Below are 21,534 nucleotides of genomic sequence, written 5' to 3'. Positions count from 1 at the left end.
AATCTTGTTCAAGTCGTGTCATTTTGAAAATACATGTACGATACGATATTTCTTTGCCTTTTTAATAAAACGTTTCAAACGTTAGCCAACAAAATATTTCAAAACCGAAAAGTGATTCAAAGTTTAGTATATACTTGTACGGTAGGTATATTTGAAAGGTAAAAACAAAACCTGGACATTAGCGGACAACGTGCATTTCCAAGATGCACGCTATCATGGCATAATGACACGATAAAGCTCATACGTTTCCCTAAGTATCAATTTACATTGAAAATCATGCGCGATACACCAATAACGTTTCACTGGCGCTAGTAGAAAAAACCAACGAGAAGGAAGAAAACGAAATGTAATCCATAGTAGGATATAAGGTAAAATGACCAAGTGCGAAAAATCGCACTGTATTGCTTCGCAATTATGCAAGACGGCCAGCAATGCGTGCACGTGTGTACATCACTTTACGTACCTATCCATGTCCATGGTCAACGTGTTACATATAGGACAGATGCAGGAAATGCGTGTCTGTAGCCTCAAACTATTTCTTACCGGAACATGTACGTTGAGAAGTAAGAAATACGACCTGGACCAATCATAAATGATAAATCCATTATGCTTCACCGTGGAAATAAAGCTGCACTCTACTTATATATTTTTGTTCTATTTGCAAAGTTTAATTTCACAATGATTTTCCGGTTGGTCATTTGTGAAATCGATTCCGAATAAAGAATTATGAATTATTCGACTGATTTATGTATCTACTTGCTTATTCGACTTTTTCATAGCAATTTATATTTACGGTATAACACGTTTAATTTCAGGCTTACCGTTCGCACACGGAAAATAGCTGGAGCCATCCGTAGCCTGGAAAACGATTTCTGTAAAACGATCGCTCAACTTAGTTGTCTCGTCGAGTTCGTTATGTAGCGCACACCGCAGCAACGGAAAGATGAAAAAAAACTTGCCATGAACGGACGAAACCGTTTCCTAGATAACTGAGAAAATACACCGGCAATGGCCTCGTTACGAGCGACAACGATTTCTCGCGATCGCTTCCCGCATGCTTTGATCCCGATCAATCGTTTTTCTATTTGTCTCACGTCTTCGAGTAATTACTCGAGTCACAGCAGGAAGCATATAACGATATAATTGGTACATGTATTGTAAATTCTAACAGCACGTTCCACCTGACGAAAGAATGAATATTGATCGTTTTAATAATGTATGTGTTGGTTACAAAGGATAATTTGTTACGCAAATTGTCAGTTGTTCGGTTAGCGCGAGATGAAATAACTTCGTGTCACGAAAATAATAATTTTCCTGCATAATTATTATTTTATACAGCTAGGTAGAATTTCTTTCTTATGTAATGCGTTAACTGACCCATCTTTCAACCAAAAGCTCGTACAATCATAGAATTATATTTATACAGGGTGGTTGGTAACTGGTGGTACAAGCGGAAAGGGGGTGATTCTATGCGAAAAAAGAAGTCGAAAATATAGAATAAAAATTTTTCGTTTGAGGCTTTGTTTTTGAGAAAATCGACTTTGAATTTTCGCTCGGTACGCGTGCACTTTATCGCGTCTCGTTATAACGGATCTCACTGTAGATCGTTGTCTCGATGGAAAAATTAAAAAAAAAATTTTTTATTCTATATTTTCGACTTCTTTTTTCGCGTAGAATCACCCCCTTTCCGCTTGTATCACCAGTTACCAACCACCCTGTATATTACACTTTGTATCTCAATATTTTCAATATTTTACATTTTATATTTGCCATTTTCTACGAACAAAGTCGCAATTTTTGAAATTTTTCACAACTGCAATTTAAAACACGTAATGATACTTCAATCTAAAGAGAAAATATCTACATTAATTGCGTCCGCTTGAAGAGATAAACTTCACCTTTCAATCTTACTCTTTATTACTATGTGTTCCTTTTTCCCTGTCACTTTCTCTTCTTCCATTAAAACAATTCTCATTGCCCAATTATAAGACTAAATTCGTTCCTACTTGGTTGAGTAAGTAAACGTAAAAAATGGACGCAGACCACAGTAGACGTTAGACGCAACTGATAGAAACTGTTTCAGTGCATTAGTTTCTCTTCCTAATTGCACACTTCAATTCTCGAGTGTACTTCTCAACAGAATGTTCGCTTTAAACCGAAACATAACAGGCATTCCATTCCTATGCAACAAAAGAGCGTTCACCGCGCCGAATGGATTTCTCTTTCGATACGCGAATTTTAATATCGTCGTTACTCAAGTTGCGTACGAAAATGCGTACGTATGTACGTACACACGGTTTTAAAGCACGCGTCGTAACAACTGCAACTTTCTTTCCTTCGTTTTCAACAGCGTATAACTCGCTGAAGTAACTTTCACGATTTGACAGTTTCCGAATGAAAATGAAGGAAACAAGTGCGATATTAATAATCGACGTTTCAAGGTTGACAAAGCACTCGAAGAGATATCCCGCGTCTCATTCATAGTCATTACGGAAATTATGCAAATGATCCATGAAACACGACATACTAATTAACTAGATCGCTGGCAGAGAAAACCTTCTCACTTTCTTTTTGTCGTTGCTTCGTCCCGAGCATATTTTTCTTCTCTTTTGTAATTGGATCTAACGCGTGAATGATATTGGATTGGCAACTAAGTGATTACGGATTTTGTCATTAGGTGGTAATTACAAAATTCGCAATCACTTAGTTTTCAGCCCAATACATTACAGAAGCTTTATCATCCGAACTACTCGTAGAAAATGCAGTTTGAATGTACAAATTTTTATATTTTTACGTCTTCGTTCTTATATTGCTTTCTTTTCAGTAAGGATAACTTTAAGAGATTCAATCAAACGTTATAATTGCTAAAAATTTCAAAAAAAGCATCTCTAGAAAAGCAATCTCCAAAGTATTGTAATCCTCCAACTAAACTGCTAAATATAGATGTTGATATGATTGTAAATAATGAATTGGAAAAAGGAAAAGGATTATATTTGTCTGGAACTATCTTGTAAATGTTAATATTAAACAGGAAGAAAAACTTTTCAACGAAAATGTAAACAACAATTTCTCCGAGTTTCTATTTTCGACGCTCAATTTTTTTTTATGAAAGAAATTTTCTGTTAATTCGATTATCGATCGATAATATGTCGACAGTAATAATTTCCCAATAATCATTCGTTTCGTAATAATTGAGGATCCACTATACTACAATACATTAAGGAAGGATTTAAATTTCATAAAAATTTACAATTTTTGAAAACATATGCTTTTTGTCGATTATGCTACTGCTTACTATTAATATTAATATTAATATTAATATAAAACAAATCTAATTACCCATACATAATACATTAAAATAAATCGATCGTTCCGTTTTAATTGTAGTCTTCTAATAAATCGAGATTCTACTTTGCTATACTGTACTATAGAATTCTGCTGGTAGAAAAAGACACACTTATCTACTCAGGTATCATATGTAAGCAAGTTTTAGAGAAAGCGTGACAAATTCTTAAGACCCGCAATATAGAAATTAAATTCTCAATCAATATCATTTTATGATCATATAAATCAATAATGGTAACTTCGTTGTATGTAAAAAGACTGGCAGTTGGATATTCCTTTTTGTACAAAATAATCAATAATATCCATAATTTACTACCCGTTCTTGCCAGAACTTAAGTAGATAATGTATATGTATAAGATTTTATGCTCCACTTAAATCATTCGAGAGAAAATATTGTATATTTCGTTATAACACGATGAACAGAAAAGTAGGAATTTGGTGATCCTATAAGACTATTTGAAGACTGAACGACTGAACTCTTTTACGCCTGAATTCCTCCATCAAGGAAACAGTGAGTATGAGATTTGTGACAATATTTGTGATCATATACCGTTAGTACTGCGTTTGTCTGACTATAAATTCGAAAGTTCATGTATATTTAGTTATAATCTGTTCGAACTCGTTAAACAAATATAATAAATAATATATGAAATGCAACGATAACGGGAGAAACGTGTGAACGTTGTAAAGATTATAATTTTGCCCTATATTTCAACGGATTATGAGAATTCCTTAATTTTAGACATCGTAAAACTTTATCTTTACAATTACGTAAATTTATTTATCCTAGATTTTTAGAAATCTGGTGTACTTGTTATTTTAAATAACGCGCGAACTAAGACAATTGTGGAATGTTTTACGATTTTAAAATGTCTGAAATAAGAAAATAAGAAAGCGGCATTTATTGTGTAATAATCTACCACTAAACATATGCAGGCACTTTTACAAAGATTAATATTGATAATTTTTATACAAATTGTGAGAATGATTATGTACAGTATCTATCAAAGCACTTGAATAGGTACGTTTGTTACAGTGAATTGGAACAAACCGTTCATCACAGATTAGTTTTATCTGTTTTATCTTTACACTATATTACTATATTTTTACCTATACAATATTTATACTACACTATATTTACCTGTATTTACATTATATCTAATAATAAAATATGTTCTTATTATAAATAATAATCGTCTCAGGTTTGTTCCTTCTTTCTTAACCAAGCACATTATTTACGTATGTATATATCTACTCATTTAAAATAAAAACTAAACTAATAAAATAAAACTAAATTGATCTTAAAGCGTCATATGTGTGTAACGCTATCATACAAAATGTTAAATACTTGAAATATAACTTTATATCTATCAATGCAAAATGTTAATATTATGCATTTATAGTATATTCAGGTACACTTAAATATTTAAGTATTTCTAGCATTGCAGAATCAGTAGGTAAATTAAAGTATGCTCTATGAATATCCGGAACGTATCGAATCGCAGCGCGTAACTGCGAAACGAAACAGCATATCGAAATTGTTCATTCTGTAGCGGATTTGAAACAGATTTGAAAGAAATTTCTGCTGTGGAACTGTTCGTGTTACGCCAGACACGGTCAATCATCTATTTGTACATCCGGTAAAAGTCACGAGCATTGGTGCCATTGTCAAGCAAAATGAATATCCTTCTTTCATCAAACCTGAATAAATGTATGTACGAGTGAATCATAATGTCCAGCTTAGCTTCGAGTACTGTGTTGAATTTTTCATTGATATAGCCGTATTCTCTTAGATTTAACATGGTTTCCTCTCCTATCAATCATAAGACTCGTAATATTGCGAACAGTAAAATGTATAAGTGGTGAATGCACAGAAAACCGAATTTTTTAAAATAACAAATCCTTAAATTCTACGTAGATGTATCTTTAAAATCACATATTCGTCATCGTTGCGTTTTGAACTTTTTCTTAATTTCTAAATATCTATTATTAAATAAAAATTCTTCTAAATCGATAAAAAGGTCTCCGATATTAATACAAACAGCAAAGATGCATGTATAAACAACAAATGTATATAATAAATAATAAAACACGTGCAAGTTTGCAAATAACGCAAAGTTTTTTAACAAAATTGAAATTAACAGCCGGCAAATTTCACAAGAACGTAGTAACTGCTACTTCTAATCATTAATTTTCCACTAATTTGTATAACTGGCAAAATAATACTATATAATTACTACAAATCTGACTTTTCTTATTAACAATAAATAGCATGAGTATCTTTTTCCTAACTTATATATAATTCTCTTCTTCATAATACCCGTTAAGGTCACCAGAAATAATGGTACAAAACTACTTTTCAAACCATAAAATGATCAACCATTAACTAATGATCAACTCGATTAAACTAATCTTCCACATCCGAATAATTTCAAGCGACGAACACGCTATCATTCACGTAATTCAAGGCCTCGCTTCCATGCAATTGAAAATCGATCGAAACGGGACAATGATCGTCTCGTAAAATTTGCGGAAGACCGTAATGAAACCGAACAATCAACGATCGTCTCGTAAAATTTGCGGAAGATCGTAACGAAACAGAATGGATCTATACGCGCATAGTACAATCTCCTATGGTTAATTACATCAAAACTGGATCCTTTGAAAGTTCGACTGGCAACCTGTTGCCCGTGTTTCTGCGATCACTAACACTCACATTCTGCAATGAGTCTATATAGTATATAAGATCTATAGTCATGAAATTCCTGCTTGCTTTTCTTGCGATATTTCACAGAAGCATGATTGCATTCTTCTTCATATCATTGGACGTGTTTATGGTTCGATGCATTGACCAACCACGTTTCGAAAAAAACATTCCATGATACCACTGCAATCTATTTTTTTCTAAATTTAGGATAGTTTCTTTTTTTTTTTAATCATTTATACGCGACCCAAATGCGTGCAACTGTTTGTAAGTGATGTGCAGAAGTTTCCAGCCAGACAGATTTTTTGCTATGCATTCCAAAAGATATCTGAAAGGCTTGTGATTAATTTCTAGAATTTAGCTTATGTTTAATTGAGACACGATGGAGACAGATATAAATATAAAGAGTCGCTGCGATCCCTTACAAATTATAAGTTAATACGATACAAGTGAAATAATAGATTTAAGATAATAAATATAAACATATACATGATTTTGTACAAACATTCTAAAATACTGCTCTATCATATTATCTCTTATATCGTCTATCTCCTTTAACTACATACAAGTGAAAAATGAAAAATAATTTTCTTCCTCTACCTTTAAAAACAACCAGAAACTACGCATTTCAGATGAAACATACTTTAAAGTACATAGTTTGACAATGATTATCTTCAAACAGAATAAAGGTTTCAATTTAGTCAATACAATCGCCGGATTTAAATTCAGTTAAATATATATGAAGTTGAAACATTACATAAATAAGCTGGAGCATTCAAGCGTCATAGCATTTTTCAAATCATAAATAAGGATGAAATAAAAAGCTTTCTGACTTTATCATTGCAAAACGCATAACTACAAAATATTAATAATGATTTACGATCCGAGCCATACTAAAACTGTTACATTATCACGTAAGTAATGTATAGACATCTACTATAAAATAAAATGACACAGGAAACTTTTAAATATCCTGGTTTTCCAATTTTGCAAGTAAAGTGAGGCGTGTTTATGAGTTATACCACGTTGATAAAAGTCTGTTATGTATCGTTTTTAAAATATATAATGGAAAGTCTAACTGAGCAGAAATTTATACGCGCCACTGTATAACCAAATGGCTCTACGCGACTCGTTCTATACAATAAAAAAATAGTTCTCAGCATTTTATTACATTTTCACATAACTATACGAACTCCTGTCGAGTTTATACTCGACTCTTTACTGACGAACGAAAACCAAAGTACGTGCAAGCTGTATTTCCATGTAATCAGCATAAATACCCTTTCTCCCGACATAAATGTAAAACAAGAACTTTAGGGGACGTATGGACTGAAAATTAAGTAGCAAACGAAACTTTGAAGAATACTTAAGGGCGAGTAAAAGTGAAAATACAGAGCCAACAACTTTCTTCTGTTTTTCATATAACTCAAGGATGTAAATTCTCGAATACAAACTTGCAATGATTTTATAAATTATTCATAACTGCAGCACAGTGTAAGCGCGCAACACGCAATAAAAGATCATATTCTTGCTCGAGCACGTGAGTTGCCCACTTTCGTTAAGATTTAGGTCTTGTAAAACTCCGAATGGAATTTTCTTGCATTTCAAATAGGGGAGAAAAATTAGCATTGAATATTTAGGCGATTTATACGATGTCTAAATTTACCAATGCTTATTTTTACTAGTTAGAGCTGTACATGTAATAAAATAAAATTTATTTCTACAATAAAGAAGAGCAAATAAGTATGTACAACAAGTAACGAAAATTTTCATATTGTGTAATAACGTGAAGAAATTTTAATAATAATTTAAAATTAACGATAATCTTTCGAGAGATACAACAATAAAAGTTACAGTTGAATTAAAATTTTTCTATAACAAATTCTTCAGAGTAATAATAGGTTCATATCGTCATAAAAGAAATTTTTATTCTTCTCACTCTACAACTTTAATTTGTGGTTTTTAGAGATGAAAGTGTATCTTATCTTATTTCATTCATGTACATTTCCGTGATATCGCTTGGAGAAGGAAGTACAGGATGCTCCAAAAATGATAAGTGCAATAATCGCTACACTTTCACTACAATATCGTTACATTAAGAGATGATAGTAAACTACCAATAAAATACAGTGGAAATATCGTTGTAAAATCAATTCGAACGTAAACGAATTTACACGTGTTATTCACGACCGAACGTACGCGTGTTATTCCCAAACGGATTCTTTTCAAAGTGTGGAATATCGACGTGATAGGCATTCGATTACAAAATCTACCCACGTTACGTAAAAGCGCATAACGTGTAATGCGGGTCAAATTGCACACCGAAAATCGAGCACGTATGAATGCAACGGTACCCCTTTTAATATTTACGGAGCACGTTTCAGACGGATGTCACTAGACATTTCCTACGAGTCTAAATTATTCGAAAGTCTAGCACAAATATGCATCAACGACAGGCACGAAATAATTTAAAACGCTGGGGATACGCGATACAAACGTTCCAACCGAACTGTTCCGAAAGAAAAATACAAATCATGAGAAACGAACTTATTACGAAACTTCTAAAAATATTTCTTCCCTAGATGGAAAATTAAATATGGCGCTATATGAATTTGATGTAAACGTGATTTTAATACAACTATACGAACAGGGATATTAAAACTACTGACCAAATGAAATATGAAATATTATATACATATTACACATGTATATATTCCTGTATAATATGACATTCTCACTGGGCAGAAAAATATGTCACAAGATATACGAACTGGGACATTTGATTTATAGAAGATATGAAATAATGAATGCAGATATGAAATTTGTATGAAACGAAAAGATGTATTACGAAATATTTGAATAAATAGATCCATGTGATTCTGACGTGAATCTGATATAAATCTACATCTGGTATATGTAGACGAAAACTTGTTTGATGTATGTACGTTAGAAATGAACGAATAATAACATAAAGTTTCTCCTACGTGCAGAGTTACATGACAAAATAATGGACTGAATAGTTCTATATGAATCTGATTTGAGTTTAAAGACCGACAAACTTTATTCGATCTACATGCGAAAAAGACAAATGAACTAGAAAAATAAGAAGAAAAATAACGAACAAGAAAAGAAGTTTCTATTAGATGATATATATATATATATATATATATGTATCACAGAACATTTTGAATGATCGAACGTCCAAAGATCCAAAGCATCTTACAGACGTAGAATATCGACACGACGAAAAGATCGATAAAGTATTCGATTGAAGTACTTGAAAAATTTCATACATATTTATCAGGAGAAAGAAACGTGACGCGAAGTCTCGCGATAACAGAAACGAAGCAAACCTGCGAGGGAGAACGCGCGCGGAAATATTGGCCCATCACTACCTGTTGCAGAGGACTATAGTAGAAACACAGCAGGATCCCGGAGAGGTTCACATTCTAGAAAGGGGGGCCAGGGAGGAAGAGAGACATGCGCCGGCACGCATCGTTTAGAAGTGAAAAGGACCATTTTTGAGGCCCCGACGCGAGTGGATTCGGATGCCTGAACCCTTCAAAGGAGCGTATTGTTCGTGGGCGAATACGCAGCACACTCCAGCCCACCGTAAGGTAATATCTATGAGGGACAGTCACGGTACAGCCCTAACCTAACCTCAAATTCGCGGGATCGTTGTAGAAAAACAGTGGCACTCACCTCGACGTTCGTTCTTCCCGCGTTATTTCCCGTGCGTAACAGCGTCTTCTTCATTCATCGAACGCGACGTTTCACAGAAATCACCGCACCACGCTCGTGTCAAAACACTCCGGTACACTCGCGTCACCGCGGCGCATAATTTCCACTGTTTGAAAAGCTCGCGGCTAAAAGCACGCAGGAATTCACCGTTCCCTCGATCGGTCGTCCCTCGCCACTCGCACACGCTTTCAAAGACACGAAACCGCGCGCTTGTTTCGTTCACGTGGCTCGGTACAGACCTCGGATAAATTCGAAACGCGATCTCAACGACAACTTCGACTACGCTTCCAAACGTAGAGATGAATGTGACAGAAACACTAACTAACCGATGTGTTGCCGTTTGACCTGTCTCTGAACTGACCAATCGTCTTGCAGGTAGTACGATACGATGTTTCTCGCTGAATGGTGGGGGAGAAAACAAGAGGGAAAAAGACCACCTGACGCGCAACCTTTTGGGGTCTGGTAAAAGATCCAATGGGGACCGGAGGGGGTCCTTTGCTGGGTACTTGGGACGTACGTATTCTTAACCAATAGTCGGTAAAGTAACATGCGTTTTATTTTTGATCATTGAAAAAATTACTTCGTATCTGAAAAAAATGCAAAAGGAAACGTGTTTTTAAAGATATTGATAGTGATAATGTTTTAGAAATGAAATAACATACTAGAAATAATAAACATCGCAAGCTTAGAATATGAAAGCTTTGCTAATCAAGTATATATGTACATGCGTGGCGTATTGTATTATAAATAAATGACAGAATAAATATATCAAAAATTCTAGTTTGTTCGTCATCTGGGCACAGACGAGATTTTTTTGTCATTTTGGTGTGACATACGACAGTATCGACTCAGTCTAGAATGAGATTGCAACGCTAACAGTGGTCAATTTCTACAATACTTATTCTTCTTTATGCTTATAGACCGAGTAATTTTTTCTAACAGTAAATACTATAATAGGAGGATAAGAATAAACCGTAGAAATAGTAAAAAAGGTTGGTTTAGATATTCGTATCTTCGACTTATTTTTTTAACGACTCTAGTACAACACTATTTATAAATACATATAGTAATAGAAAAAGAAATACAAAATAAATTTTTATCAAAGATGTTTGTTTTTTGTTGATGCCATTTGGGCAAAGTCATGCAATTTTTTCCATGTTTAACTCTCTATGGTCAAGTAACAAATAACAATCTATATCACAAACGTTTTCTTTACTTAAGTAAGAATGATTATAGGACTGAGGATGTTTATGCACATTTATATTTTTATGAACATAATTAAAAATGAAATCGAGGTGGGGAATTGTTTTACGTACTAAATATTGTAGAAAGCATTATGCTTTGAATATCATAAATAATAAATGCATAAAAATCCGTAGTCTAATAGTTATATCTTTTTTTATACTGAAAAACTTTCAGTATAAAATCTTCTATAAGATAAATAGATATATTAGTATAAAATATCGTAGTTCGAATTTATAAAAATCAATGGTTAAAATAACCAATTAAAGTAACAATAATATATGCCGTCTATTTCACGTGTATGTACATTAAATGATTCATTTCCTCTCGGTATACTTATAAATAAGTCACTTATAGTAACATTTATAGGAAATGTTTGTTTTATCCAAAATATCCAAAAATATATGAAATAAACAAAAGATAATACTCATAATAATATCTAAGGATGAAGCAAATTTGTCCTTTTGGTCCCATTCTTTTATTATTGTAGTATTCATAAAACTACGAAATTGCATAGAAATCTGCAGTCTACTTATAAGAAAAAAGAGAATCAGCACTAGTATATTTCAACGATGATATTGAAATTACAACACTTTTCTTAATTTTACAAGCAAATCGTTGAATCCAAAAATAAGATCGTAACAACAAAAGGTATTGCTTGGATGTATTATCATGGAAAACAAAACAATCAGGAATTCCAGCGTTATTTAATATTTCGCAGAGTCCTGATAAAGCGAACGAAATCTGATGTTTGGAATCAGTCTGTTATCATGTATGAAATACGTGTGTGATATCGTTTTGTGGCACGGTCGGCAAAATATCACGAGGCAGGCCTCAAACGGTGTTTCAAGGCTGTCCTGGCATAGGTACTTATTGTATCAAGTCTCGTTAACGGAGATGTTCATTCACTCGTACTCCCAGATGGCCAGTATAGTTCGTGCAACTCGCGACTATCCGATTGACCCCGTATCACCGTGCAAAGAGGTGTCAGTGAAAAATTGGCGTGCTTCACCATAAAATGTGTTTAAGTCTGTATCATTTAAGTCTGTGTCGCGTAATGAAAACTCCAGCTGTACATCGATACGTGTGATAAGTATGGCAGCGCTCGTTCGTCTTAAACGTGGAAGCGTTCAGTTGAGACATGCGGCGCTGGAAATGAAAGGTGAGAGAAAATTCTTCTTCCACGTGGATATTTTTAATTATTCGTTTCGCGCCTGAATGATTCGATCGGTAATTCTACGCTTCGATAAATTTCAAATTACTGTAACAAATCACTATCCAACTAAACGATAAATATATTTGTTATGGGGTAGAACTGGCGTTACGTTTGAATGTATTAAGCGTTTACCTTATAAAGATACTAAAAGACGATATCGATATATACTTAATCAAGTTGCATACAAGTAGTAAAACCGATATAAACACTGTATTGTATAATCTACAATCTATAGATTGGTTTTGTAAAATTTTGGTAATTGCCACTTATCACCTGTCTGATTGAGATTTAGAAACTTATCAGTATGTATCACAGACGATAGGATGAATAACACGATAGCTTATCAACCGTAGCACAATTGTTATTATATAATTAATTCCCCTTCCTTGCTCAATGTATATACCCAGAATTTCCTACTCTACTTTAAAACTACTTTGTAACGTTACCATTACGCGAAAGCAAATATGCCATAAAGTAAATCGTGTAAAGAGTAGATGAAGATGGGAAATGAATAAAAATTTTCTTATCGCCAAGTTATTTTAAATATCATTATTTGTGCTACGTTTAGAGGAAACCAAAGTCGAGGTCTCTTATACTGCGCGGGGATAGGAAAGAGATAATAGGAGTAGAAGGAATGATAAAAGTAATATGCAGTCGTTGATTTTGCTCCTTTCGAGTTTTGTGAAATGGCAGACTTCGTCAAAAGAGGTAGCGTGCAACTGGTGAAACAAAGCAGTGTTCAAATAAAACAAGCTGCAAAAGAAGTTCGAGGTTCGTTCAACTAAATATGAAACAAGCAACATATTTTTAGTAAACCAAGCAGTATAATAAAATAAGCAAGCGATTGAGAGTACCTTGCGTTATTATTTTGTGCAGTTACATTGTGTTTCTATTTCGTGCAGTTACGTAGCATTATTATTTCGTGCAATTACGTTGCATTACTATCTTGTGCAGTTACGTCGCACGTGATACCTTTCTTTAATACTAATGAACGTTGTTTAACATAACACAATAAGTTTAAAATATTTGTTACTACAGAAATAAATGTTTTGATAGCCAATTTGATCGGTAAATAACATAACACATTGGGACAGAAAAAGATTAAATGTTTATTATACCTTTTTATTTCGTTCATTAAGTTCATCGTATACAAAGTGTCTGGAGATCCATTTAACCACGACATAGTCAAGTGCAGGCGTACTCGGAGGAAATTCAAAGTTGATTTTCTCAAAAACAAAGCCTCCAATGAAAAAAATTTATTGCATATTCTCGATTTATTTTCTCATGTAAAATCACTCCCTCCAGTTATACCACCAATACCGGGACATCCTGTATGTATGGATTTATTATAACATAATCTTCAAGATATTTGTGACCAATATTGGTAAATATATATCTACATATCGTAATATAAGCAATTGGGATATTTCCTTAACTTTGAATTAAAGGTAGAAACTACGAAATCTACTGTTTAATCATCTTATCAAAATCAAACAATATTCTATTAAAGATGATGTATAGTGTCGCCGATAATGTATGTATACAATGCACATAAGAATTGCTTGCCCATTGTCGCCTGATAGTACGATAACAAAAAGTTCAAAAATTAATTTAAAAGCAAAAATTATTCGATCAAATCAAATTTGTATATAACACCCATGGTGCAGAACCTTGTATAAATATCTGCGGATGTAATACTTTTGGATAATTGCTAATGATAATTTTATACATGGAATGGATGAAATATTAATATTATTGTTTAATATTTATGTTAATAATTATATTAATAATTAGCGGCTGTACGAGCGCGACACATCGTTGCTGCGCTCGTTGCAGTAGGATTTGCACTTTGTGGTTCAGTGGAAGTGAGTTCTTCGGTCGCATTGCTCGCCAATCAGAAAGACAATCATGCCATCATCGACACATCGTGGCATTGCGAGATGCTGGTCAACATCAGTAGTCGTAATCGTACCGAAGACTTTGAAGTTATACTCATGGAGGTAAATACGACATGATATTAAAAATGTAAATTACGAAAGTTTGTGCATTCATAGGACATTATAATTATAATTATAATTATAATTATATTTTTAGTTACCACCGGAAGAACGTGCAGAATCCATAATGAGGGAAGCGTTCCTATGGGGTCAAGTGGCTGGTCCAATTTTAGGGGGGTGTTTAGTATGGGGGAGATCAGGCCCATCTATGGTGTTTTCGCGTGCAGTTCTTAGTGCTTGTCTAGCGTCTTTATTGGTACCAGCTGCATGGAGGGGTCCGTCTCACGTAGCGCTTCGTCTCTTTCAGGGATTATGCACAGTAAGAATTAAATACCATAGTACATATTACTTTAAGGAGCACGATAAAATTGTGAATTGTCAATTTTAGAAAAATATGTTTTGAAATTTCATTAAAAGCTTGTTACTTTACCATATATTCGATTCGTTTATGATTGATAGAAGTAGAATTTTTGAATTCCAGTAATTACGAATTAAAAACTACAATTTATAAATTCTTTATATTAAAATTATCTGTATAACGTTAATTATTCTATTTCTATATATAAACTTTATTAACTAACTAAAGATCTCCGTAAAGATTGATAACAATATTGTATCATTTTGGAAATAGTTAAATATTTTATGAAAGGAATATTAACATTTAATACTTTCCTTCCTTGTATTGTTTTTAGTATTTTCTAAATAATTACGTAGCATTAATACGATAATTTTTAAGTTATATATCTGGAAAATAGAGGCATCACTGATGGAACAATGATATTATTCAATACGTCATAGAAATTATTACATCATTCCTCATTTATAGGGGGCAACTATGCCTGCTGCTCACATGCTTGCTATGACCTGGTTTAAGAGCACTCACAGAAGTTGGTACTTCAGTTGCTACGCTGGTAAATTTTTAGTTGCAAATCGTAATACAAAATGAATTTTTAATGTTGTACTACCAATATGTGAATATAATTTGATTGAAGATATTAATGAAAAATGAAGAAAGAATGATTAAGAAATGTAATAAAAAATTATTCAACAGCGGTCAGCGTTGGATACTGTCTCACAGGATGGTTAGGTACAGCTGTTGTTCGATGTCTTGGCCGAGATTCACTTTGTTATGGTCTCGTTTGCATTGCTCTGTGTTGGTACTTCGCTTTTGGTCGATTTGTCAAAGATTCGCCGAAATCTTATCAGCACGATACAAATGTAAGATCATTCTCGCTTTTAAAAAATTTTAATAAGTATAAAATTCATTTATTTTGGATTAATAATATAAGCTGCACAATTTTCTCCTCCTATATATAATCATCTGCATTTGGAATGATATTTAATCTTATATTCACCAAGCTTCATTTGAAAATTCGTAATATTTAATAAATTGTTTCATACTTTTATAACCAATAGTATATCTGTATTTTTAACATAATACACATTAGTATTACATGAAATTTTAATATAGAACTGTGTTGTGTGCTAAAATTGAAAAAATGAAATGGCGTAAATTTTTAATCCCCCTTGACATGCAACCGCAAAGAGATAAAATTCTTGTTTGATTAATGACATTTGGGATTTCTTCCTATATCACATTTTTTTTCTTATCATCGTTATTGTATAACCTAATGTACATGAAATTTCTTCCACTGGTTTTGGCAATCCTTTATTCAGGTCATTATTACGACATGAACCATACAGAGAAAGGCTAATGTTCTATGAATTATGCGATATTACAATGGTGCAATCGCAATACCATTGTTTTAAAAGATTAATGAGGCGTCACATAAAGTTAATTATTTCCGTGCTAAATATTGAATATACCGCATCGTTATTTTTATGAGTCTTTTTACTGCTAAAACTCGCTTAACAGCAAGTACAAATGATTTCAGTTTTATTAATATAATTAACATGATTATCCTGTTTTATTAAAGAGATAAAAGTGTGTGTGACACATTTCTATTTATAACAAATTGTTTATAAGAAATTTATACAGGAACAGATATTCTTTGCTTTTGTAATTTAATTCCCAACAAGAAATATTTAAAGTTTGGATAATAAGAAATTGATTTTACATATATAAACACATAGATTCTATATACAATCAGTTGTTTATATAAAAACTGGTTCTAGATTATAGAATGTTATTGAATTGTAATTAAATCATTTAATGGCGAAGTAGTAACGAAAATGAAAAATGATAATGGACTAAAATATGAAATTAATAATAAAATAGGCTGCTGTGATTCCATGGGGAAAATTACTACGATCAGTTCCCGTTTGGGCATCTGCTGTAGCAACAATGGGAAATCAATGGGGCGATGCAACGCTTGCCCTTGGTATGACAAAGTATCTAAAACTTATTTATGGATTCTCAACAGCTAATGTAAGTATTCTATCTTATATTTATTAATCTTATACATATTATCTATCTTATTATTATTATATATAATTGTACTTGGTAATGAGTTAAATATTTTGATTTTTGTATTTTAGTTCATTGCTTTTTCCATCAATCCTGATATACTTCTTTGTGACTTTTATTTTATTGTATCAAGAAGTATAACATTTTTTTAAAACGATTATGAACAACAAAAAATTGTCTTATTTCCAATAAATACTTTGATTTATTTATTTATTTAGATGCATAACGTCTATTAACCGTAATAAATCAATAAATGTATAATTGATAACATATGTTGAATAACATTATAACATTGTAACACTATGATTGAATAGCATTTTAAAATTTGAGGTACATGTTAGAAACCGTATAAAGAAAATATAAATTAAATTCTAATAATACTCGTATAGTTTGTGCAGATAAATTATTAATACTAAAGATTAATCTTTGGAAACTTTTAATTAGCTTTCAATCGTTCCAGGATTCTGTTCTAACAACGTTACCACACATTGGTCATTTCATGGCTGCGTTAACATGCGGTCTTCTTGTAGATCACGTTCGCGAATCAAAAATAGTTTCGACAACCACAGCTAGAAAGTTGGTCGTATATACTGGTATGTATCTCATTAAAAAGAAAAGTTTATGGCGATATTTTTTAATTCTATCAAATTGTGTACTTCATCCTATCATGAAGGAGATCTATTAAATGGAGTAACTTAATTTGTAATTTGATTACAGCTCATTTTATTCCCGCTGCCCTACTTTTTGTCGCTGGTTATGCCGGTTGTCAAGCATTAGGGGCAGCTTGGTTAGGCATAGCTGCTCTTCTTGTCTCTGGAACTGCACCAGCAGGTGCTTTAGCAGCTATAGCAGATCTTGCACCTGTAGAATCTCCAGCTTGCGCAGCGGCTGCGTGTGCATTGTGCTCGACTCTAGGCGCAGCAGGGCTGTTGGCTGCCAATTACTTTGTCACTCAGGCCCTTCATGGCTCTGCAAGTTTAATTTTTTGTTTTAATCCCTGCAAGAAAAGATATATATCATCCCATTTAAAAAAAGCATCGATCATCTAAATTTTAATTTTTCTATCGAGTCTTAATAAAGTAATTTCATGTGTCTTTCAATGAAATAGCATACGTTTGTCTTAAGGCATTTTTACAATTATTAGAAATTAGAATAAACATAATACAATACACCCAAGTAGATATTTCAATTAAATGTAACTTCTCTGCAGACACTTTAATTTCTATTTTAACGTCAGTGTCTTGTCATAAATATAAACGTTTAACGATATCTCTAACAATAAGAGGAACATCACAGGAAACATTAAGTCTTTCACATTCGTTCGTGAAATCGTACTAATAATTTTAACGATCTCCGAATTCTAACTTCCTCATACTTCTTTATGACTTATTAACTGTCACTTAGAAAATACCCAACGATTAAAATTCTGTTACATTTCACTTTCTTTCAACTATAAATCAGTAATAGTTGACCACTTACTGGCATATTTTACAGTTCTCCTATAATGAACAACAAAATTTCTATTTCAGATCGCTGGTTCGTGGCGGCTGGTCTTCGGTGTCGCTTCCGTCGTTCTGTTAACAACTGCTGCGGTTTTCTTAGCACTTGGAAAAGGCGTGCCACAACCGTGGATTCCTTCTGTAGCTCGGCCGCGAAGTCACGATGCAATTTACGAGCAAGACGCTTTGGAACTTGATTACGAGGATGTTGCTGTGCAGACCGAGCCTTTCAGTCCTTATCCACTTGAGGAGGACACCGAAAGCGCGAAAAACGTGCCTCGTTCTGCCTCTGTCCACTCGAAAGTTTCCCTGTCATCTAGTTAATTTGTTAACCAGATCATTTCTTAACCCTTGAACAGCGAATGTTTCAAGAGTACGGCTGGTCTCTTGGGTTTTGAATCAAAGCTCTGATGTAAACACCATGGAAGAGAACATTTTATATAGAGATTAGATGTTATTATTTCTCCGAACTACTTTTTTTTATTGATACCGAGGTCTGTGACATAATTTATTCGTCTGAAAGTATATGGTATTTTTTATTATAACTCGTTACAACGGATACATAAAACAGTATTTATAGTACGATTTTTACAAATGTATTTGCGACATTTTGTATATTTTATACTGTATTTTGTATCGTTGCTAGATTGATACGTACAGCGGCTAAAAATGACCCAGTATTTGCCAGGCGAAAATTAACCTCTATAATTATAGAACCAAGAGATAACAAAGATAAATTGCAATTTCAGTTTGGACAGTTTCAGTCCTTGCAAGTGTGAGCATGGTTTAACTGATTCTTAAGAGAAATGATACAGTGGATTAGGAGACCTATAAGTAGAAAAGTTATGCCGATTACAATGATGTTCTACAATTTGAATTTATAATTAATTAGGAAAATTATAATTAAGAAATTATGCCGGTTGGCATGCTATGTTCACGGTCATGTATGGAGAATTTGATATTTATTTAGTATTTTTAAGTGTTTTACGTCCGTACCTAAGGACCTTTCTCGATTAAAGCTTGTAAACTTGTACAGAATGTTGAACAACTATTAGTAATTTTAAGATAAATGTTACTAAGAATTGTATATAGCATGTAAACAAGTTGTATATTTTTTAAGTTACTTGGAATTATGGATTAATGTTATTAAGATTTGTAACGTTTGATTAAATAGGAATATAATTTACCGTTAAAGACAGTTCAATTGTAAATTATTTTATTGGGAAAATATTGTATACTATGTTCCTTTTTATTTTATAGTCGTTACTGTTTGTTCTTGTATCTTCATTCCTCTATTTAAGATACTGATCTTAATGATCTTATTAACGTTATACTGACGTTAAAATTTTTAGTAGACTCGATTTTGATTTATTTTTACAAATAATAATTAATGTTCTCAAGATAAATCACATTATTAATTCATTAAGTTTCCCTATTGTTAAAATAAGTTTTGTAGATGTTTTCGTGTGTGCGTCACACACAATTTAATAACTTTAAATAAGTCACTTAAGAGTATTACATTAAATTCAATATTTAATAAATGTTACGTCACATTGTTTGTTCTTAATTTATTTAACAATTCCTAAACAACTTGGCATTACTTTATCGATTACTTTGATATTTTAAAAAATTCATATATTAATATTTCATTATAACATAGTATTTAGTCGTTCAATACAAATTACAAAATCTTATGGATCTTAGAAAGAAACTTAATAGAAAACAAATTTCAGATATCATATTTCCACAATGCTTTAATATTGAATAAATCACACAATTCACAGATATCCTTTCAATTAACTGTATTTGACTTTTCGTTTCTGTGATTCGTTTTTACATTACTGTGATAAGTTCTAATATGTACGTAAAGCGTCAAAAGTAAAATCCTTCGCAGAATATGGCTCGTACACTCTCTCTTGATATTTTATTACACGATTGTTAGCTGAACTCGAGGACTTATCAAGATCGTATCTGATCCCTGCGAACTCTCCTTTCTTCTTCTTTGTCCCGTATTCCTTTGCTGATCGTGCAGACATCTATGTATCGTATATACATACATGACAAGACAATGAACTACCCTATCCATTGCAACTTTCCATCACCAGTGAAGAGGAAAGTCGATGAAAGGAACGGTCGGTCTAATTAGACGGTTTTAAGAAACGAGCTGTTCCTACGTGATCTGTGCTAAACCGTACACGCGCTATTGGCACTGTTCACAGGATACCGGAAGTTGCAGCTTACAAAGCATAGGTACACCGTCCAGTTGGCGAATATTTCTGTCTCTTAACGACAACCTTTCACGTGTGCATCCGGTTGCCACGCCGCAGAAAAATCGAAAGGTTGCCTGCAGCCGCATGAAAAAAATTCTTTCCTCTATTACACACTGCTAAACTATCCGTTTCCGTTCTATTTCTGAATAAATGGCCCGTTATTGTAATCATAGCTGTAACAATTTTACGATATTTGTCGAATGCTCGCGAACGTTCGAGAGTAATGAAGTGAAACTTTTCCGAGTTCATGCATGGGTACGTTTGTTAAGAATATCTCTGTAACGAAGAAAGTCTTTGATGTACATGTGTTCGTGCTTTTCAATGCCAAAGTAATGATTGTTAATAAGTCGAAAGTTGCTTCCAATCGTAATGTGTTATTATTGTTTTAATAAAAGTATTAAAAGTGGTAGTTGTAGAAATTGAATTCAAACGTCAATAACACTTTTATACATAGTAAATGAAATTATATGTATGGCTATAACTGGAAATTACATTTTTGTCTTAAACGAGAAAGTGTTGTTAAAGAGAAGGCATGCTTGAAGAGTAAAGGAAAGACTCATGAAACGTTCAATTTCAGTAATTTTATGGTAATTACAAAATTCTTAATTTTTTAAATCTAATTATTGGTTTATCTCGATGTCTAATTTCATATCTAGTATTCATCTCAGAAACGATACTATTCACCAACGTGTTTCTCTACCAAAATATTAAAAATTTTGCTTATTATTAATTTGATTTTTAGTATGCATCGTAAGAATATTAATGATTTTATTAAGTATTTTATTTAATTTCTAACCGCTTTTTAAATACCTTTATTTTTCTGCAGATAACCGCGATACAATGATAATCTCACTCGTTTTAAAAGATTCACCTGTTTACAAATATTTGTAATAAAAATCATCGTTATACAAAATTAAAGAACCCCTTTGCAATTGTCATATTATGCCACAATTTACCACACGATATTCCTCTTAGAAGATTGAACTTTTGCTGCCACTCTTACCCTAAACGGAGATCATTTCATCAACTTCTAGAGAGGAATTTTTTCCATACACTGAAACTTTCCCGGAGTTGTAACATGTCTCCATCCG

The 21,534-nt window shown here is 32.8% G+C and overlaps 2 protein-coding genes across 3 annotated transcripts in view; one reads left to right on the top strand and one right to left on the bottom strand.

Moving 5' to 3' along the window:
• LOC138181414 (tyrosine-protein phosphatase non-receptor type 13) overlaps positions 1–10,118 on the bottom strand; it is a 149,921-nt gene extending 139,803 nt beyond the window's left edge. Inside the window, exon 1 of the mRNA XM_069116171.1 lies at positions 9,753–10,118. The gene's annotated coding sequence lies outside the window, so the exon portion shown is untranslated. The remainder of the gene's footprint in view (positions 1–9,752) is intronic.
• A 1,751-nt stretch (positions 10,119–11,869) lies between these two features.
• Positions 11,870–18,748, top strand: LOC138181742 (sialin). 2 transcript variants are annotated; one of them, XM_069116865.1, is made up of 9 exons: positions 11,870–12,195; positions 14,044–14,249; positions 14,344–14,565; positions 15,073–15,157; positions 15,298–15,464; positions 16,486–16,635; positions 17,135–17,267; positions 17,392–17,645; positions 18,204–18,748. In XM_069116865.1, exons 1-9 carry the CDS (start codon positions 12,129–12,131, stop codon positions 18,495–18,497), a joined length of 1,578 nt encoding a protein of 525 aa, XP_068972966.1. In that variant the 5' UTR covers positions 11,870–12,128; the 3' UTR covers positions 18,498–18,748. The 2 variants fall into 2 exon arrangements, with proteins under 2 accessions (XP_068972966.1, XP_068972965.1); XM_069116864.1 differs by lacking the exon at positions 11,870–12,195 and adding an exon at positions 12,275–13,020.
• The last annotated feature ends 2,786 nt before the right edge of the window (positions 18,749–21,534 follow it).

This window comes from Bombus flavifrons, chromosome 7, assembly GCF_040668555.2.
Source record: "Bombus flavifrons isolate JBK064 chromosome 7, iyBomFlav1_principal, whole genome shotgun sequence".
Taxonomy (NCBI): domain Eukaryota; kingdom Metazoa; phylum Arthropoda; class Insecta; order Hymenoptera; family Apidae; genus Bombus; species Bombus flavifrons.
Note: the sequence above shows the minus strand (reverse complement) of the source record. Positions and strands in the feature narration are given on the sequence as shown.

Coding starts and splice junctions, on each gene's coding strand:
- LOC138181742 (XM_069116864.1), top strand. CDS start 12,936: ATGGCAGACTTCGTCAAAAGAGGTAGCGTGCAACTGGTGAAACAAAGC. Junction 14,250..14,343: donor TTGAAGTTATACTCATGGAG/GTAAATACGACA, acceptor TTATATTTTTAG/TTACCACCGGAAGAACGTGC. Junction 17,646..18,203: donor CTCAGGCCCTTCATGGCTCT/GCAAGTTTAATT, acceptor TTTCTATTTCAG/ATCGCTGGTTCGTGGCGGCT.